Source organism: Tenrec ecaudatus, chromosome 3 (assembly GCF_050624435.1).
Source record: "Tenrec ecaudatus isolate mTenEca1 chromosome 3, mTenEca1.hap1, whole genome shotgun sequence".
NCBI lineage: Eukaryota > Metazoa > Chordata > Mammalia > Afrosoricida > Tenrecidae > Tenrec > Tenrec ecaudatus.
The window spans coordinates 171,450,013-171,467,684 of NC_134532.1; the positions used below are offsets into that span (position 1 = coordinate 171,450,013).

Genomic DNA, 17,672 nt, shown 5'->3' on the forward strand with positions numbered 1-17,672 from the left:
CTGCTGTTCTGGGTGATTAATCTTGCTCATTCTTCAGACACGCTCCTTTATCACTTCAGTGGGCACGGGCTGTGCCCTCCCCCAGCGTAGGTCTTCTCGTGGTGCCCACGTGTCCATCTGGGGGTCTTGGACCATGTGGAGGTACCCATCGTTGCTCATGTTGGCCCTCATCTGAGACCAGGAAGCTGAGACCAGGGTGGTCCATGGCTGGCGGGGTTGCCGCCAGCTGCCAACATGGAAGGGGATGTCGAAGCTAAGATGCTGAGGGGTGTGGTGGCCTTTCTGCCTCTGCCGCCCTGAGATGAGAGAGGAGACGGGGTCTGAAGCTGGTGGTGTGTGTGTGTGTGTGTGTGTGTGTGTGTGTGTGTGTGTGTGTTGCTACACTTTGTAGAAGGAGGGTTGCCACAGCCAGTTCTCGTTCAGCTGAGCCCGTGGGGGGGGGGGGCGGGGGCAGACTTCCTTTTGATTTGGATTTTCATTTCCACCCCCGGCTGCATTTCAGTGTCCCGCGTGTGGCATCTTCTCCAGCTAGCTGCCTTTCTCTGGGTCTCCACGTTCTGCGGGCGTTTATCTGAAAGCATCACGAGGCCCAGTAGACTCGATCAACGCGGCGGGCACTTTGACAAGCTGGAAAGGCAGCAGCAGCGGCGGCGGCACTGTTTCCCCTCGAAGGGGACAGGGTCCCCAGGCTCGAGTCCACTTTGCTTCTTGTTTTCGGTCGCCTGAGCTGAGAGAGCAGACACGCTTCGTGTCTGACAGCGAGCTGAGGGTAGTTGGCAGAGGGCGGTCGCCTCGCTGCCGTGCTTCCTGAGGGTCCCCATCCTCGCACCGGCGTTGAGCCATCCCTGTTGTTCTTTGGCAGTTCGGAAACACGTGCTACTGTAACTCCGTGCTCCAGGCGCTCTACTTCTGCCGGCCGTTCCGGGAGAATGTGCTGGCATACAAGGCCCAGCAAAAGAAGAAGGAAAACCTGTTGACGTGCCTGGCAGACCTTTTCCACAGCATTGCCACGCAGAAGAAGAAGGTTGGAGTGATCCCACCAAAGAAGTTCATCTCCCGGCTGAGGAAAGAGAACGGTGAGTGGCCAGGGTGCGGTGCGGTGCATGGGACGCCTGACAGTGTTCTGGGCAGCCAGGGCCCGAGGAGGTGCCTTGTTTTATTCTGTTGTCTGCTTGTTTGAGTCCATTTTGACTCTTGGTGACCCTATAGGACAGAATGGAACTGCTCCCGAGGCTGTACATCGTGAGGGGGACAGAATGCCATGTTTGTCTCCGTCAGTGCAGCTGGTGGGCTCAACCCACTGACTTTCTGGTTCGTAGTGGGGTGCTTTAGCTGCCACGCCACCAGAGCCTCTTAAACTCGTTTGGAAGAGCAGATATGGAGAACTGGCTCAGGAAGCAGAGTCCCTACAAACCTCTTGAGCACCCCACCGTTTCTCTTATGACGACTAGTCATAGAACAGTGGTCCTCAACCTTCCTCATGCCATGACCCTTTCATACAGTTCCTCATGTGGTGCTGACCCCCAACCATAACATTATTGTCATTGCTACTTCATCACTGTCAGTTTGCTTCTGTTATGAATTGGACAACCCCAAATGATGACCCCTGTGAAGTTTGACCCCCAAAGGGGTCGTGACCCACAGGTTGAGAACCATTGCTGTAGAGAGTCCTGGCGGCCCTGTCAGGTAAGTGGTGGGCTGCTGACCTCACATTTGGTGGTTCAAGCCCACCAGCTGCTCCTTTGAGAGGCAGAGGAGGCTGTCTGCTCCAGTCAAGATGGACAACACGTTTGGTTTGGGCTTTTGCAATCCTGTGGTGCATTTGTCATCACTGATGAACCAATAAACTCAAATTCACTGCCATCAAGGCCATTTGGAATGATAGCCACCTTATTATGGCACAGGGTGGATTTGAACTGCTGACCTTGCAGTTAGCTGTACAAAGCATAACCCACTAGCTACTAGAGGTCCTGACGAACCGTTTCCAGCAGGATGCACTCTTGTGTGTTGCGTGGCCTTGTAGGTCTTGGCCAGTGTGTGCTATCTTTCGGGCACTGTGGCAGTGTCAGTTTTTAAAGGAAGGATAACTATGTTCACCTATTCAAATAGCATTTCAAAGCAGAACAAAATCTACCAGCCCTTCTTCCGCAATAGACATAAACAAAAGTAGATAAGAACTGGGTTTTAAAACTGCTTTCTCAGCCCATTCTGGAAGGCTCCTCCCGAAGCCCCACACTGGGGAGGAGTCGCTTCTGGGCAGGACCATTGTCGGGTGGTGGGTAGGATGGGGAGTGCCCAAGGCGGACACTGATTGGAATAAATAGGTTGGTGCAATAGTGGAATAAAATAGCACCATTTCATAAACTTGTCATAAGCGATGTTAGCAAGTGCTTATTATCTAATCAGAGCCTCTGCCGATTTCAAAATAATGCTCCTGATTTTAATTTGCCTAAGAGAATGGAAAGATAACAAATTGATAAAATTTATAGGATAAAACTCTGTTGTGACCTGAATTTTCTGTGTGTCCCCCACTCTGCTTTTATGGGAGTGGTGGTGGGTAGGAGTGGGGCTACAGAAGGTAGGTGTGTCAATCCAGAGATGTTACTGATTATTTTGGGGGGCTATAGAAATCATATTTCATGTGACAACTTGTGTTTTTGTTAGATTCGTGCTTATTCCCACAGACGGGCACAGTTAATCAGATGTTTGTTTTAGAAACGCTCGTTTAATTTGATTGCTGTCTTCTGTGGTTGTGATAGTTTATGCATACCCAGATAAAAATAATTGGAGCCACGCAGGCAGCACGGCTCTCCAGTCTAGTTGTGAACGTGATTAATTATGCCACAGCCCACTATAGACTGGTGGTCCTGATGGCGGGGAACAGCCCTCAGCATCTGGAACCGTCTGTCTTTAGTTTCAGACACTCCCCACCCCCCGGTGGCCCCATCTTCATGCCCTCATCTCTCTTACGGGTTTCGGCAATGCTGCCTCCAGGCTTGTCCGGGGATTAACATGATCGGAGGCAGGAGACCCCAGTGTCTCTGGATAACTTCCAAGATGAATAATTGAACACTGGTGGTTGACATCGGCTGAAAAATGGATCATTTATCAGGGAGTATATCCAGTTGGCTTAGTTCTAATTTCCAAACAGTCCAAAAAACCTCATAGCTTTCTCTGTTTGATAGTCTTCACTGCCTACCCCACTGCCTTCATGCCAACTCCTGGCACCCTCCGGTGTAGCTTACAGAGTAGCAATGCTCCATGGGGTTTTCTTGGCGGTAATCTTTATGGAAGCCAGGCTCCAGGCCTTTATCATGGCATACAATAAAGGTATATATGTATATGTACATATAAAGGGTCATATATCGCTTACTACTAATTCATATTAGTATACTTGGTATAGTATGAGACCATCAGCTGCTTCTAGGGAGAAAGATGGACCATTCTACTCCTGTAAAGAGTTACAATCTCAGAATCTCACAGGGGGAGGTAGTTCCTGCCTGGGCTTAGGGGCCCGCCGTGAATCTGCCTGGCCTCGATGGCAGTGAGCACTGATTCATATAGAGTTGATGAACCAGGGAGATGATGGGAATGCCCTTCTTGGTGGGTGGCAGCAAATGGAAACACTTAAGACTGCTTGTAAAGCTCAATTGTTGAAGCTTCATATTAAGAGGTGAATGCGTTTATATCTACCACCCATCCACCCTTTCTGTGTGAAAAATATGAGCAGGTCCTTGTGCTCTCGAGAAGCAGAGGTTGAAATTATGACCTTCTCCTTTCCAGATCTCTTTGATAACTACATGCAGCAGGATGCTCACGAGTTTTTAAATTATTTGCTAAACACGATTGCGGACATCCTGCAGGAAGAGAAGAAACAGGAAAAGCAAAACGGGAAATTGAAAAACGGCAACATGAACGAGCCAGCGGAGAACAATAAGCCCGAGCTCACCTGGGTCCACGAAATTTTCCAGGGGACGCTCACCAATGAGACGCGGTGCTTGAACTGTGAAACTGTAAGCATGAGGAGGGCTTCCGTTTGCCTCAAAGTCTGTGTTTGCGCGGGGCTGCGTTGCGTGTGAGTGCAATGTGGGGCCTTCGCCGCTACCTGCAATAGGTGGAGCAGCTCAGGTCTATTAGATGAGACTCAGACGCGAACTTTTGGAAGTGTGTGCCCATCTAAGATGCGCCAGCTGGCAGAAGCAGAGCGCAGAGGAGGGCGGATCTGCAGAGCCCTCTTTGCGTTGCACCATGGGTAATTTTCACCGCCCACCCCACTGCCTTCATGTCAGCGCCTGGCAAGGCCAGGTGTAGCTTACATAGGAGCAATGCTCCATGGGATTTTCTTGGCTGTAATCTATATGGAAGCCAGGCCTTTATTCCGTGGAGCCACTGGCTGAGCCTTTCGGTTGGCAGATATATGCAAAATGCTAGTGTCCCCAGGGCCCGTCGGTGATTTGGGGGGAATCCCTATATTGAACTATGTTTGGTATTTTTATTAATTTTTAATTAAATTTAATTTTAAATCATTTTATTGGGGGCTCGAACAACTCTTATCACAATCCATACATCCATCCGTTGTGTCAAGCACATTTGTACATTTGTTGTCATCAGCATTTTTAACTGAAACTCTGAGTGTTACCGTATGCGTTCCTCTCCGGAGTCAGTTGGCTGCGTTTTTGTGTGCTGTCTCTGGGACTCTGGGCAAATTACAACCTCTCTGTTAGCCTTCTTCTCTGTGTAACGTGGGGTAGATGAGAGTTCTAGCTCAGAGGATTCAGTGAGTCGGCATGTGAAAGCACTTAGCAAAGAAACGCACTCGGTAGTTAGTGAAAACCCACTGCCGTTGAGTGGATTCTGCCTCACAGCCGCGTCAATGCTCACCGTTGTTACTTCCTAACAATGCGGAGGTCTGTGGCTTCTCCGGCCCTCCTGGCTTCGTGTACCAAATTCCGTAGGATGGTGGACTCTTCTGGGGAAGAGAAATAATTCTCGGCGCCTTCTGCAAAGGATCCGTGACCCAGAACTGGTTAAGAAATGTGAACCTGCCCATCAGCATCTGTGTATGGTGGGAGGTCTTGGTTCTTGGTCTTGCTTCCATCCTCTTAGACGATTTTTGATTCAACATTCTCATCTGTTAATGGTAGAAAAAAATTTAGCAAACGCAGCCAAGAGAAAAGAGAGCAGAAATGACCAGTAATCTCCTAACCCAGGGTGATAAATTTGCTGTGTTTCAAAAAATGTGACCACATTCGTTCAGTGATACTGCTTTGAACATTTTGACTTCTATCCTGCCCAACGTTTCCTGTACATGCTTATCTTTTATCTATTCAGTGGCCCTCCCACCTGTCTTGCCCTGTTCCCCCGCCCCCCTGCTTTATTGTCAAGCAAAAGCAAAAATGGCGAGGCTAGTGTTCCAGTCTGTTACTCAGCCCCTCCCCTCCGCAGGGTTGTCAAGGACGCCTTATTAACACCTCGGCCCTCCCTCGCTGGCTGTCTCCTTTTTTCCTGCCCCCTCATCCCCAATCCAGCTTAGTGTTCACTGTTAGGCTTTCATTCCTTTGTTCCATGTCTCCACAGGACAAAAGGCTTTTTAAAAAAAATGTAAGTACAGTACCATCACCACTCTAAATAGTTCCTTTAAGTCACATGCTCAGATTTCTCTGTCATGGCATACACATGCATGCACACACGCATAGATACATGCGAGGGGGCTTTAGAATCTTAAGGTAATAGAATTTTCCCATAAACTTTTGGAATTCCTGTGTATAAATGTGTATTGTTTTAAACGTTGTCTCCTATCAGGAGCAAACAACCACGCAAGCATCCTCAAATGCCCACACATTGCATTTAGTCAGTCAGTATGTGTCATCATCTGTAGGTCCTCCCCCCCCGTTTTCTGGCCGTTTGTTAAAGAAATGACTTGTCCTGTAGAACTCACCGCATCCTGGAAACATTCTCATTGTGTGAACACCTATCATACGCTGGGCATGTGTCTCCATGGTCTTCCTTGTTGTCTTTATATTTGGTTGTTGGTAGGTGCTGTGAGTTTGTTGCGACCCACGGTGGCCCTTTGGATAACAGAATGACACACTGTGTCACCCTCCTGATAGTTGAGCCTACTGTTGCAGACACAGTCCATCTATCTCATTGAGGGTCTTCCCCTTTTGGGATGATCTTGAACTTCAGTGGCTCTCAACCTTCCTAATGCCTTGACCCTTTCACACAGTTCCTCATGTGGTGGTGACCCCCAACCCTAACATTATTGTCATTGCTACTTCATCACTGTCATTTTGCTACTGTTACAAATTGGGCATCCCCAATTAAAGGGTCATTCGGCCCCCAAAGAGGTCGGGACCCACAGGTTGAGAACCACCGTTCTACTTTGCCACCTCCATGTTCTTATCCAAGCTGATAACACGTATACTGTACATGGGACGAGTCTCACCGTCTCGCTGCCCAGGAGCATTCTGGGTATGTTGCTGCCCACACGGCCACTTCATTCTTCTGGCAGCCCCATGGGGCATTCCGTGTGCCTTGCCAACCCCGTCATTCCAAGGCCTCAGCTCTTCCTCTCTCTTCCTTGTATACTTTCCCACTTTTTGTTGTGGTTTATGGTTGCCTTGTTACTGTTTGTAATGAACCTCAGCGGCTTTGAACATTTCATGTGTTTCAATGTATTGCAAGCTTTTTTATTAATCATTTTATTAGGGGTCAAATCTTATCACAATCCATGCATACATCAATTGTGCCCAGAAAATTCATACATATGTTGCCATCATCATTCTCAAAACACCAGTTTTTAAATTCATTTTGATACTGACTTTATTTTCAAAATAATCCCTTGTACTTTAAAAAGAAAAAAAGAAAAAAAATGAAAAAATAGGGTTATTTTGTCAACATTAAATGGGTAGAGTTGCAATTTTTAATGTCCCCCTCGATAGGGGAGGGGCTCCTTGGCTACTATCCGTACAGAATCTCTCCTCTCTTGGGTCACCAGTCTTGTCTGTGGTGCCTCCTTAAACCCTTCACTTCTCGTGGTCTTCTCCGGTCAGCCCCACCTTTCCCCTTCCATCAGCCATCAGCGCTCCCTGGGCAGCCTCAGGTAAACTGCTAGGATGATGGAGAACTTCCTCCCGGATTCTCTGCTTTTTCTTCCCCATGCTATTCCCCTGCTTAAAATTTAAAATATACTCGTTTCTTCGCATTTTATTTAAGAGTACCAGTGCTTCACCACATCATTTCCAATCGCGAGCCTTTCTGAATGATGTTGCGGTGGCCATCCTAATACATATGCTCTGGTGCCTATCAACCCAGTCCTTTCAAGGTGGACAGATACGAGGGGCTTCAAAAAGTTCCTGGAGCAGTGGAATTGAAAGGTGATGGCCTTTTTCCATAAACTTTTTTGAAGCTCCCTTGTATAGGTGTGTGTATGTCGTCACACCCACATATGAGAGAGACTCATTAGTTCAAATGGGTGGTGTTCATCATTAACCTTATTAGATAGTGTCACATCTCCAAAGCGGTTGTGCGGTTTACACATCCAGCATATGTGTGAACTCCCTTGTTGATCTACATCCTTGTCGTGGCCCTCGTCTCCCAGCTGCCTGCCTTTAGTGGATTGGATGTATGCCGGGGCAAGGATCCTTTAATTCAACCAACAGGCTTTTCAGCCTCATCTGCTGAGTGACGGTATGGGACATGGAAGATGCAGGAAGGGGGCTGCCTTCCTGTCATTTGTAGCAGTAGAGGAGAAACATTAATAGCAAAATGGGCAATTAGCTATATAATTGGAATCATAATGAGCATTTCGAAGAAGAGGTTCTGTGTTCTCTGTGAGCGAATGAACCAGGAACCAGAACAATGGGGCATCATCGGGAGCTCTTGTTGCCAGGAAACCTGCACCGGGTTTCCCAGCTGCTCTCATCCCTGCGGCTATCTCTGAAATTAGCACTGGGAATAAACCCATCGTGCGGTGCTCTTGTGGGGATTTTCAGGAAGCCTTGGAAGTTAGACTCAGCCACGTTTGTAGCATCCAGGTTTTCCCTGAACAGGTCAGCTGGGCCAAGGCTATTCAAACTGTGTGTCCTCAACTTTTTATCTTGACAATGCTGTTACCCTGTTGACTTCCCCGAAGGGCTACCATGGCTGGGAAACCCGTGCTCAAAGATTCCTCCCCACAGACTTCGGAACGATGCTGGCAAGGTCGTTCTAATGGGCTTCCAACCAACCATTTGACTTGGGGTGTGGGAGTCAGTGAGACCCTATGGGGGCATCTTTGTGGTTAGTGGTGGTTGGTGATGGCAGCTTTGGCTATTGACCTTTTGCACAACAGAAGGAACACCGTCCAGTTCGCCCCGTCCTCACAGCTGTTCCATATGAGCCATTGTAGCCGCTGTGTCGGTCCGCCTTGTTCAGGGTCTTCCACTCTTTGCTGCCCTTTTACTTTGCCAAGCTGATAGTCTTCTCCGGGGACCGGTCTCTCTTGACAACACGTCCAAAATAATGTGAGCCAAAGACTCACCATTCTTGCTTCTAAGTAACATTCTGGTTGCACTTCCTCCAGACAGACTGTTTGTTCTTCTGGCAGTCGACAGCACTTTCTCTATTCTTTGCCAAGGCCATGATTCAAAGGCACGATTTTGATGGTCTAATTCCTGATGGTGAAAACCCAACTTGCGGCCCTCCCCAGAGAGGAGTAGATCATTTCAAACACGAATATTTCCTTCTCTGGAGTACTTTGAATGATTACCTCCATTTTCTTCTATCCCGACACTGGCTGGAATCCCGGCCACTTCTCACCCTCTCTGACTGCCAGTGCCCAACTCCCTCATATGACGCCTGGCATCACATCACCGTCCACCCCCGGAACCTGGCCAGGGAGAGGGAATCCAATCTCCCAACATTTCCATTTTTAGAAGCTCTGCTTTTTAGAAAGCTCTGTACTTTCCAAGAAAAGCCACAGCCTACAGGCTCACTGTTTTAAAACATTGAGGGCGTAGAGTGGAAGTGTTCAGTCCCAGGGTGAGAAGCCTGGGCCTCTTAGGAAAGTCCTCTGAGGTCCAGGGCACCGCCGCCCTCTGGTAGCACTTCTGTGAGAATCCTGAGACCCAGTGTGAGAAGCCGCCAAAAGTGATGACCCTTTGCCGGGTCCACTGGGGCGGCCTTGCCCTTGGAGCCACCTCTGCCCCAGCTTCCTGCAATTGTGGGAATCCTTGTGTGCAAACCTCAAGCTTTCAGACAGTGATGATTTTTCTTTTCTTTTTTTCCTCTGGTTCTCAACTTTCGTAAATGTTACTTTTACAAAAGCTGGGGGATTTATGGAGACCAACGACTTCATTCTGTAGTTGATGGACTGAGAGAACTGTAAGGGGATAACCTTGGCAAAGGCGCTTCAGAATTGGGGCTGGGGTGTCTTCCCTGGGTGATTGGGAAAGTGACACGGCTGGGGTGTCTGGCCTTCTCTGACTTCACAAGGAGGAGGGACGGTGGAGACCAGCAGCCTAAGGGCTGATGCCTGTGAGGCTGACTCAGATGTAGCCCCTCTGACCAAACCTTTTTTTACCATTTCTGACATCAGCACTCCCTTCCCAAACACTCTCTACTTCTCTGCTGGGCTCCGTAATTTGTTACAAAACCACACACAATCTATACTCAGGAGTGTGGGGGTTATTGGGAAGTAACAGGTTACAATTCAAGATCTGTAACAAATGAGGATACAGTTCTTTGGCCTGAATGGCCCCTTCTCAGCCATTCCTGCAGGTGAGACTCTCCAGCCCTTCTGCCCCTGATAGTTGAGACCTTTGCCCTGCTTGGGCAAGTATTATAAAGGTCTTTCAGCACTGCTAATTGTATCCAGAGGCACCCTACTCCACCCATGAGCTTGAGCCTGAAGGCACTCAGCTCTCCTGAACTCCACAGGACTTTGACCTATTCAGCCTTCTGGTGCCTAGAGGTACCGCCTGCTCTGCTAGCAGGCCTTCTGCTTAAAGGCACTGGGTTTTCACACTTACTGGGCCAGAAAGCCTAGGGGCCATCTTCTGCCAGTCTCCTGCCTCTGCTGCCACCTCTGCTCTTCTTGCCGCCTCTGCCTCTCACCGTCTCTGGTGACACCACTAGCTCACTCTCCAAGGTCTTAGGAGGCTCTCAGCACGGGGATCCAAACAATAAGCTCTGCTCCTGGCCCTTCTGTCTTGGTGGCAGTCAGATCTCCTCCTCTTGTAGGATAAATGGTGACTCAAGCAAGGGCATGGCTTAAAGGGTGGTGACTGGAGTCCCACTCTCTAGTAAGGTGGTGACTGAAGATACATCCTCACCGAATCCTGCTTCATTAACACAAGGACCACTCCCTTCCACATAGAGCCACAGGCTCAGAGGCAAGGCTTGACAGCACGCCACAGGAGGAGGGATGGTGATGTCAGGCCACAACATGGAAGGTTACTACTGAAAACCAGAGGCCAGTCAGGTTGACGGTGACGTTTTTCATCACATGTTCCATGTTAATGTACCTTAGCAAGCTGCTCACTCTCTGTAGTGGACCCTCGAGTATCTTATTTGAATAGTTCACCCAATCATTGTGTCAACAAAGACCGGCATAAGGGACCTTATTAAGTTACTGCATTGCCATTGCTTGCTTCGCTCACTCGCTCGCTCAGTTCATAAGGTCTGCTGGGCCAGAGGGAGCTTCACTTTGCTGTTGCTTTAATTCCCACTCCTACCCCCTTATCCACGAAGCTGTGTTTTTGCTCTGCAACATTTGTGCGTTTGGGTGCTTCTCAGTGCCTTCAAGGCACATTGATATCTGTTACTGGAGTCAAATGGTTGTTGAGAGAATTGCGTTGTTTTTATTTTCGGATTGTGGCTGTTGTTGGGCTGTACAGCAGGGCTATCCCCTCACCCAGGCTCCTGCGCTTACTGCCACAGGTGCATGACGGCCTGCCAACAGCAGACGTGACACCTTGACACCTGCCAGGAAGACCAGCTGGCTCCATGGTGTCTGACGGATGGACTTGGACTGTTCCCACCCTGGAAGAGGGAGCAGTGCGTCTTCCCAGGGACACGTTCTGAGCCTGGATTTGCTTTTACTGACCATCACGCTTCTGACAGCCCCTCCAGTCACGGACTCCGGAATGTTGCATCCCTCCCCATGGCGTTTTACTACATTGCTTCTGACCAGTGACCCCGGTCTTCGCACATAATGGTGGGATGGCCTGATGCAGGCGTCCTGACCGAACCAACTCAAGAATTACTTCAGTCAGTACTGTCAAGCAGACACATGAATGACAAGCAGCTTGCTTTGATTTTCAGGTTTTTCATACGTATGAAACTGAATGTTAATGATAAAAAAAAAATCCTGACCCAGCAGCATTCATTGTAGGCTGCATGAAGCAGAGTCCACAAACCAGTGTTTTTATTTTAAACCCAAAGTTCTTTTTTCTTTCCTGGTTAAGCTAGACTTCTTCGTGCTGCTGGGTGGCATTGAGTTGACTCCAACTCTCTGGGGAACGCTGTGTACAAGAGAACAAAACGCTGCCCAGTCCCGGCCGCCTCCCAGCTGTTGTTCATTCGAGCCATTTGCTGTCACTGGTGTGTCAGTCTTGTCTCATTTAGGGTCTCCCTTTTTTGTTGTGGCTGACCCTCTACTTTACAGAGCATGATGTCCTTCTTCAGAGACTGGAGTCTCCAGAATGCATGAGATGACCAGGCCTCTCCACCCTTGTTTCCAAGGAGCATGCTGACTGGGTGAATCCTACTTCCCGGCCACTTGGGTTCATACTTCTGGCTGTGGTGAACTCACGATGCGTGGTCAGCCCTGTAATTGTGACGTGCCTCGGTTCTCCCGGGCTTCCTTGTTTACGGTCCGGCTTTCACATGCGTGTGAGGCTGTCGGAAATGCCATGGTTTGCCTCAGGCTCACCTTAGTCTTCAAAGTGACAACTTTGGGTCTGGTTCTATTTGTTTTAACGCTAAAACAACAACATCTTACCAGCAAATCTGCCAAATGGAATGTGCTGTTTGACTCCTTGACAGCGCTTCCGTGGAGCCGGCGTGGACCCGGGTGCAGTGGGCTTCATGGCCATTTGGGCCTTTTGGTATTCATTATGAGGCTGCTCACGTGACGGTGGGGGAGGGTGTGTGTTCCGGTCGTCCTTGACTGTCCCCCGTAAGTGCTTCAAGTGCTTCTCCTGTTCAGCGAGCAAGCTCGTGTTATCTGCGCCCCGAAGGCTATGATCGCGCCTTCTTCCAGTTCTGATGCTGCATTCTTCTTCATCTGTGCTGTGCAGTTTATCAGAGTATTTGCTCAGCCTACCGACTGATGAAGTGTGGTGAAAGGATCTTATTCGGACACACTGTGCCCATTTTAAACCGTGAAGTAGCCCATGGTCTAAGGACTGCCTGGTCTATATTATGTATGCCATGCTTACAGGATGTACATTTCCAAAGGTAGCACCAGACTGCAAGTGGGTGGAAGGCTGAGACCAGCGCTTCACCTGTTGTCAGCTGATGTCATTCAAAAAGGGAGGTCGGGTGTCCAGTCAACCATACTCAGATAAGCCGATCACCGATCGTCATCTCTCCTGTCCTCCTGCCTCTCCCTTTTTGAACCCTCATGGTAACCAGCCCCTGACTTTGACTTTATTTTTTAAAGAATCGGAATGGCCTCCCTATATGCACAGCCAGCAGATGCCAGATGCTCCACTGGAGGAAGGTGAGGCTCTCTACTGCCGCAGAGAGTGGCCGTCTCAGGAGCCCGTGCAGCAGTTCCACGCTGTCCTGTCGGATTGCTTTGAGTAGGAATTAACTCAATGAGAGGTTTTTTTTGGGGGGGGGGGGGATGCATATAGGACAATAGGATAGCTACTTAGAATAAACTTTATATTTCAATTTCTTTGAGTTTTAATTACTTTTAACAGTACCAATTTTAAACAGCCCCCACACACACACACAAACTGCCATTTAGTGCATTCTGACTCAGAGTGACCTGATAAGACAGAAGTGTGCTGTAAGGTTGAAAGGTTGCAAACCTTTAAGCGGAGGAAGGAGCCCAGGTGAAGTAGTGGTTACACAGTAGGCAAAGAACTGCGCTATGTGCAATTAGAAGCCAACAGCCCCAGGCCCCACGAGGGAGAACGATGAGGCTTTCTCTCGTAGAGTCTCAGGATCCACAGGGCAGTAGCTCTCCACTGCTCTGCTGAGTCACCATCGAATTGGTGCAGTGAGTCTGTTTGTTTTCGCTTTTTGGAAAACCAAGGGAGGAGAGAGCCTCGTCTGTCTCCTTCAGAGTGGCTGGCGGTCTCAAACTAGTGACCTTGCAGTTCGCATCCCGACATGTAGCCCCCTACACTACTGGGGTTCCTTTTAATTTTGTTTTATAGACGTTAAAACGGATCCTCGGCTTCTGAGGTCTCTCCACAGAAAGCTGGGGAGGATGCTGGATGTTGTGGACAGGCGATTCCCGCTTCAGCCATTGGGAAGATTCTGAATTCCAGGGATTTAGATTGGCTGATGTCCTTTTTCCAGGCCGGCCATAAGACACAGCGGCACTGCCCCCGTGAGTTTTGATGTGATGGCAGTGAGTGTGAACCTTGGAAAGACAGCTGGGGATTCAGAAGCATATTGGAGTATGTCAATCGCTTTAAATGGTGATTTAAGAATTAAGAAACTCACGATGCATGTGTATATCCTGTGTATTAAAGTGTGCCATTCATTGAGTTCTCATTAACTTACAGCTTAAAGAGAACAAGCAGGATCTCTTCCGCCTTTTCTAAGCTAGAGTTTCTTTGGGGGGAGTTCCATGCCCGGAACGTGGAGGAGTGAAACAAGTGACGAGGAGGTAGCCCTCTGCTTGCTGCTTGCTGAGCGGTTTGGAGTCCCGGAGACACACAGGTTTCCTTGGATACGAGCTGTGTGCTCACTTAGTCCAGAATGAGAGCCTTGTGAGTGGGAAGGAAATGATTGTTTTCTGGCAGCTTCCTTAGGAGAAGTGGAGGAAAAAAAGCACCCCAATAATTCCCCACTTCTAAATCAACTGACATCGATCAGTTGGTCAATGCTTTTGACTCTGCCTAGAACATAGGAAGAGTGAATTCTTCACGCACCTAAGTGATGCGTGGTTTATTCATTTCCTCCCAGAGGAGGCCCATTTAGATGAACAACAACAACAACAACAACATAAACACAAACCCGCCCTGCCACCAAGTAGATGCCACTCCTGGTGGCCATCTGAGCGGATTCGGAGGCTATAAATCTTTATGTGAGCAAGAACAGACTGCCTCATCTTACTCCTGGAGTGACCGGTGGGTTTGAACCACCGACCTTGTAGTTAGTGGCCCACTGCTTATCCGAGAGAGCTACCATGAGCCACGAGCACTGTTTAGGTTAAAAAAAAAAGTCCCTGTCACCCCCTCCCCTAAGTTATGCCTGGAAATGTATAAAAAAGGGAAATAGTCCATAATTCTACCCTTCTGACGGCACATTGACATTTGAGATAGCACCCACTTGCTCAGTCTTTCATTTTATTCTCCGCTCATGTGGCTCATACTTATTTGGTGCCACCTAGTGCCAGGCAGTAGGAGCCCTTGTGGAGGAGTGGGTGACGCGTTGGGCCGCCGACCTCAAGATCAGCAGATTGAAACCACCGTCTGCTCTGTGGAAGAAAGATGAGGCTTTCCGCTCCGGTAAAGATTTAGTCTGGGAAGCCCACAGGGGCCGATGTGTGCTGTCCTGTAGGGTCACTCTGCGTTTGGATCGCTTCGGTGGCTCTAATTTGGGTTTGTTTTGAGCCGTGCGGGGAATCATTTTGATCCTATGACTACAGCAGCTACAGCAAGCAGACAGAAGGACGGACCGTGCTCTCGTGCTGATCCGTGCACGTATGGAGCCTGGACATCTCCCACTGAGCACTGAGTTCCCTGCGCCCTACAGATTGTAGTTGTCATTAGCTCAAAATAAGGTCTAAGTTTGTTTCTTTTCCATCTTCATGGATTATAAAGGGGCTTCCAAAAGTTCATGGGAGACAATGGAGTTAAAAGATAATGATATTTCTCCCCAACCTTTTTTTTTTTAACGTCTCTTTGTGTTTCCTATTCCCTGGGTTATTTATGAACTTATTCAGCCACCGTTTCTTTTTGGAAAGGACAGTGTACACGAACACAGGTGTTTATTTTCCCAACTTACTTTACACAAAACAGCATGTGGACGTGCTGCGTCAGTTTTTTGAATGTGTAACCTTTTACTGTGTTTTCAGCGACAATTTCAACCGCACACTAGGTTCTCCCATAAAGAGTAACAGGGGCCGGTCTGCTCCATCCGCAGGGTCACGATGAGTCGGGATCGTCTCAGTGCCTAAGGCACAGATTGTTCTGCGGCATCGATTCCCTTCTTCACGCTGTGTGAGCATTCTGGTTATTTTCTAGTTTCTTTTGTGATTTCCTCCCTGACCTGCATTCCGTAGAAGTACGTACTTTACAATCCAAGTGCAGGCGTGTGCCACTTATCATCTGTTCCCTGAAATGGGACGTGATGTGATTGGGATGTTGGGTGAGGGTGGGATGTATGGGAGGCTGCTTCCCTTTGCCCTCATTGCTGCCACCGTGCTGTTGCTGAGGGTGGCGAGGCCTGGGGGCTGAGGGAAAGGAGGAGAGGCGATGAGTGGGCAGGGAGCAGAGGGGCCCAGGCCTGCCGACTGCACCCAGCCTGAGGCCTGGCACCCAGAGCCATGTGCCCTCCTCACCGGCCTGTGTCTGTCCCTGTGGCAGTCTAGTCCTGCTTGGGGATGGGCTCAGGGTCTTTCAAGTGACGAAGGGAAAATGAGAAACAGAGAGAGCCGCTGCTTTAACAACAACAGCAGCCAGTCTTGTGGGACTGTGGACGTATGTGGGGTCAGATTTTGCCCAAGTGGATAGTAAGTGATGCAGCCCTGCATTTGCTTCTCTTTCTTTCTTTCCTTTCTAGGTATCTTAAAATGACTGTTCTCTCATTTAATTCTCCTGTGCTAAGGAAAGGCCGTCTGCCGGATGTCAGTCTTTAAAAATGTATTGAGACGTATTTCCTGGTTTATCCTGGCAAATATACCTCGAACACTTGTAAAGCCAGGGCCCAGTAACCTTGGAACGGTTGTCGTTTTGGCCGAGATGATTCTTTGTTGTGGGTACCGTCCTTTGCCCTGTAGGACCTTAAGTAGCGTGTATGGCTCTGACCTATCAGATGCCAACAGCATCTCTACGTCGTCCCCGCCCTCCCGCCCCATTGTAACAACCACACCTGTCTCCAGATGTCCTCTGCAAACCTAAGTTCCTTTGCTGAGAACTGCTGAATTCAAAAGAAGGTATATTTTTAGTTGGGAGGTGTAAAAATCACTGTCATTGAGCTGATTTTTGCCTCCTAGTAACCCTGTAAGGCTGGGTAGAATTGCCCCTTGAGTTTCCTAGGCTATAAATCTTTATGGGAGTAGAAAGCCTCACCTTTCACTCTTGCAGGGGCTGGTGGTTTCAAACTGCTGACGTGGTGGTTAGCAGCCCAGCTCATGACCCACTAGACCACCCGAGTACCCTACTGACAGACCTAGTATTTTCTTAGCTGTTAAGCCAAGGTGGTTGATTGAATTACTCAGATAAGCTAGGGTGACTTTCTGTTTTTATGTTATTTTTATTTTTGGTTGCCTAGATTTTCAGAGAGGAAGAAAGGTGAAGGATGGAGTGGGGAGGGAGGGAGTTTTAAAATTTCAGCTATGACTGGAATTCTCTTGTTTCCCTCACTAGTTCTGTTAGTTTGTTTTATGAGATTTTTTTAAAAGCTTTTAGAAACAACTTGGCTATGGTATAATTTACATCCTGTAAGATTCACCCATTTGATGATCTTGTAGTTATTTACTGAATTATGCAACTATCAGCATAATCGAGTTTGAGAACATTTCCATTGTACCAGTAAGAGCCCCAGGCAACCACTGGTCTCTCTGTAGATTTGTGGTTTCTGGCCATTGCAGGTGAATGGAGTGCTCGTCCGTCCTTGTGTGGGGCCCTTTGTATTTGACCGAGGCTGTTTAGCAGGTGCACTCATGCTGGGGCACTCATGAGGTGTTCTGTGAGTCGCAGCACCTCCTTTTCATCTTGCAGTGTTTGTCCTCATTTCAAAGAGCTCTGAGTTTTGTTGTTGCTGTTAGTGATTGCCTGTTTGATTCCCGCTTACAGCAGCCCCAAGGGGGTTGAGCAGCTGGGGGGGGGGGTGTCTCAAGCTCCTCCCTTTTGGAAGCAGATTGCCAGACCTCCTCCAGGGCGCCTGCCAACCTGTCAACCTCTCTGCTGGAAGCTCAGCGCATATCCCTTTGTGGCACCTGGGACGCCTTATTTCAAGGCCTTGTTATAAGGAGCCTTTGTGTTTCTGGTTGTTACATTTCCCTGATAATTTGACCCTTTTAGCCTTAGCAAATGGCCTCATTTATTTCTCATAACAAGCGTGTGTCTTAAAATCGACTTTATCTAACATTAGCATAGCCCTCTACATAAAACACCAAACCAAACCCACTGCTGTCAAGATGATTCCAATTTACAGGACCCTTAATCGGGTTTCCGAGACAGCAAATCTTTATGGGGGTTGATAGCCTCAGATTTCTTCCATGGTGTGGCTGGTGAGTGTGAACCACTGACCTCGTGGTTGACATTTCAATGCTTAATTCA

The 17,672-nt window shown here is 48.6% G+C and overlaps 1 protein-coding gene across 1 annotated transcript in view; it reads left to right on the forward strand.

Annotated features, from left to right (window-relative positions):
* USP46 (ubiquitin specific peptidase 46) overlaps nucleotides 1-17,672 on the forward strand; it is a 72,373-nt gene that overhangs the window by 37,777 nt on the left and 16,924 nt on the right. Inside the window, exons 3-4 of the mRNA XM_075544347.1 lie at nucleotides 863-1,076; nucleotides 3,784-4,013. Coding sequence (XP_075400462.1) covers nucleotides 863-1,076; nucleotides 3,784-4,013 — 444 coding nt within the window. The remainder of the gene's footprint in view (nucleotides 1-862; nucleotides 1,077-3,783; nucleotides 4,014-17,672) is intronic.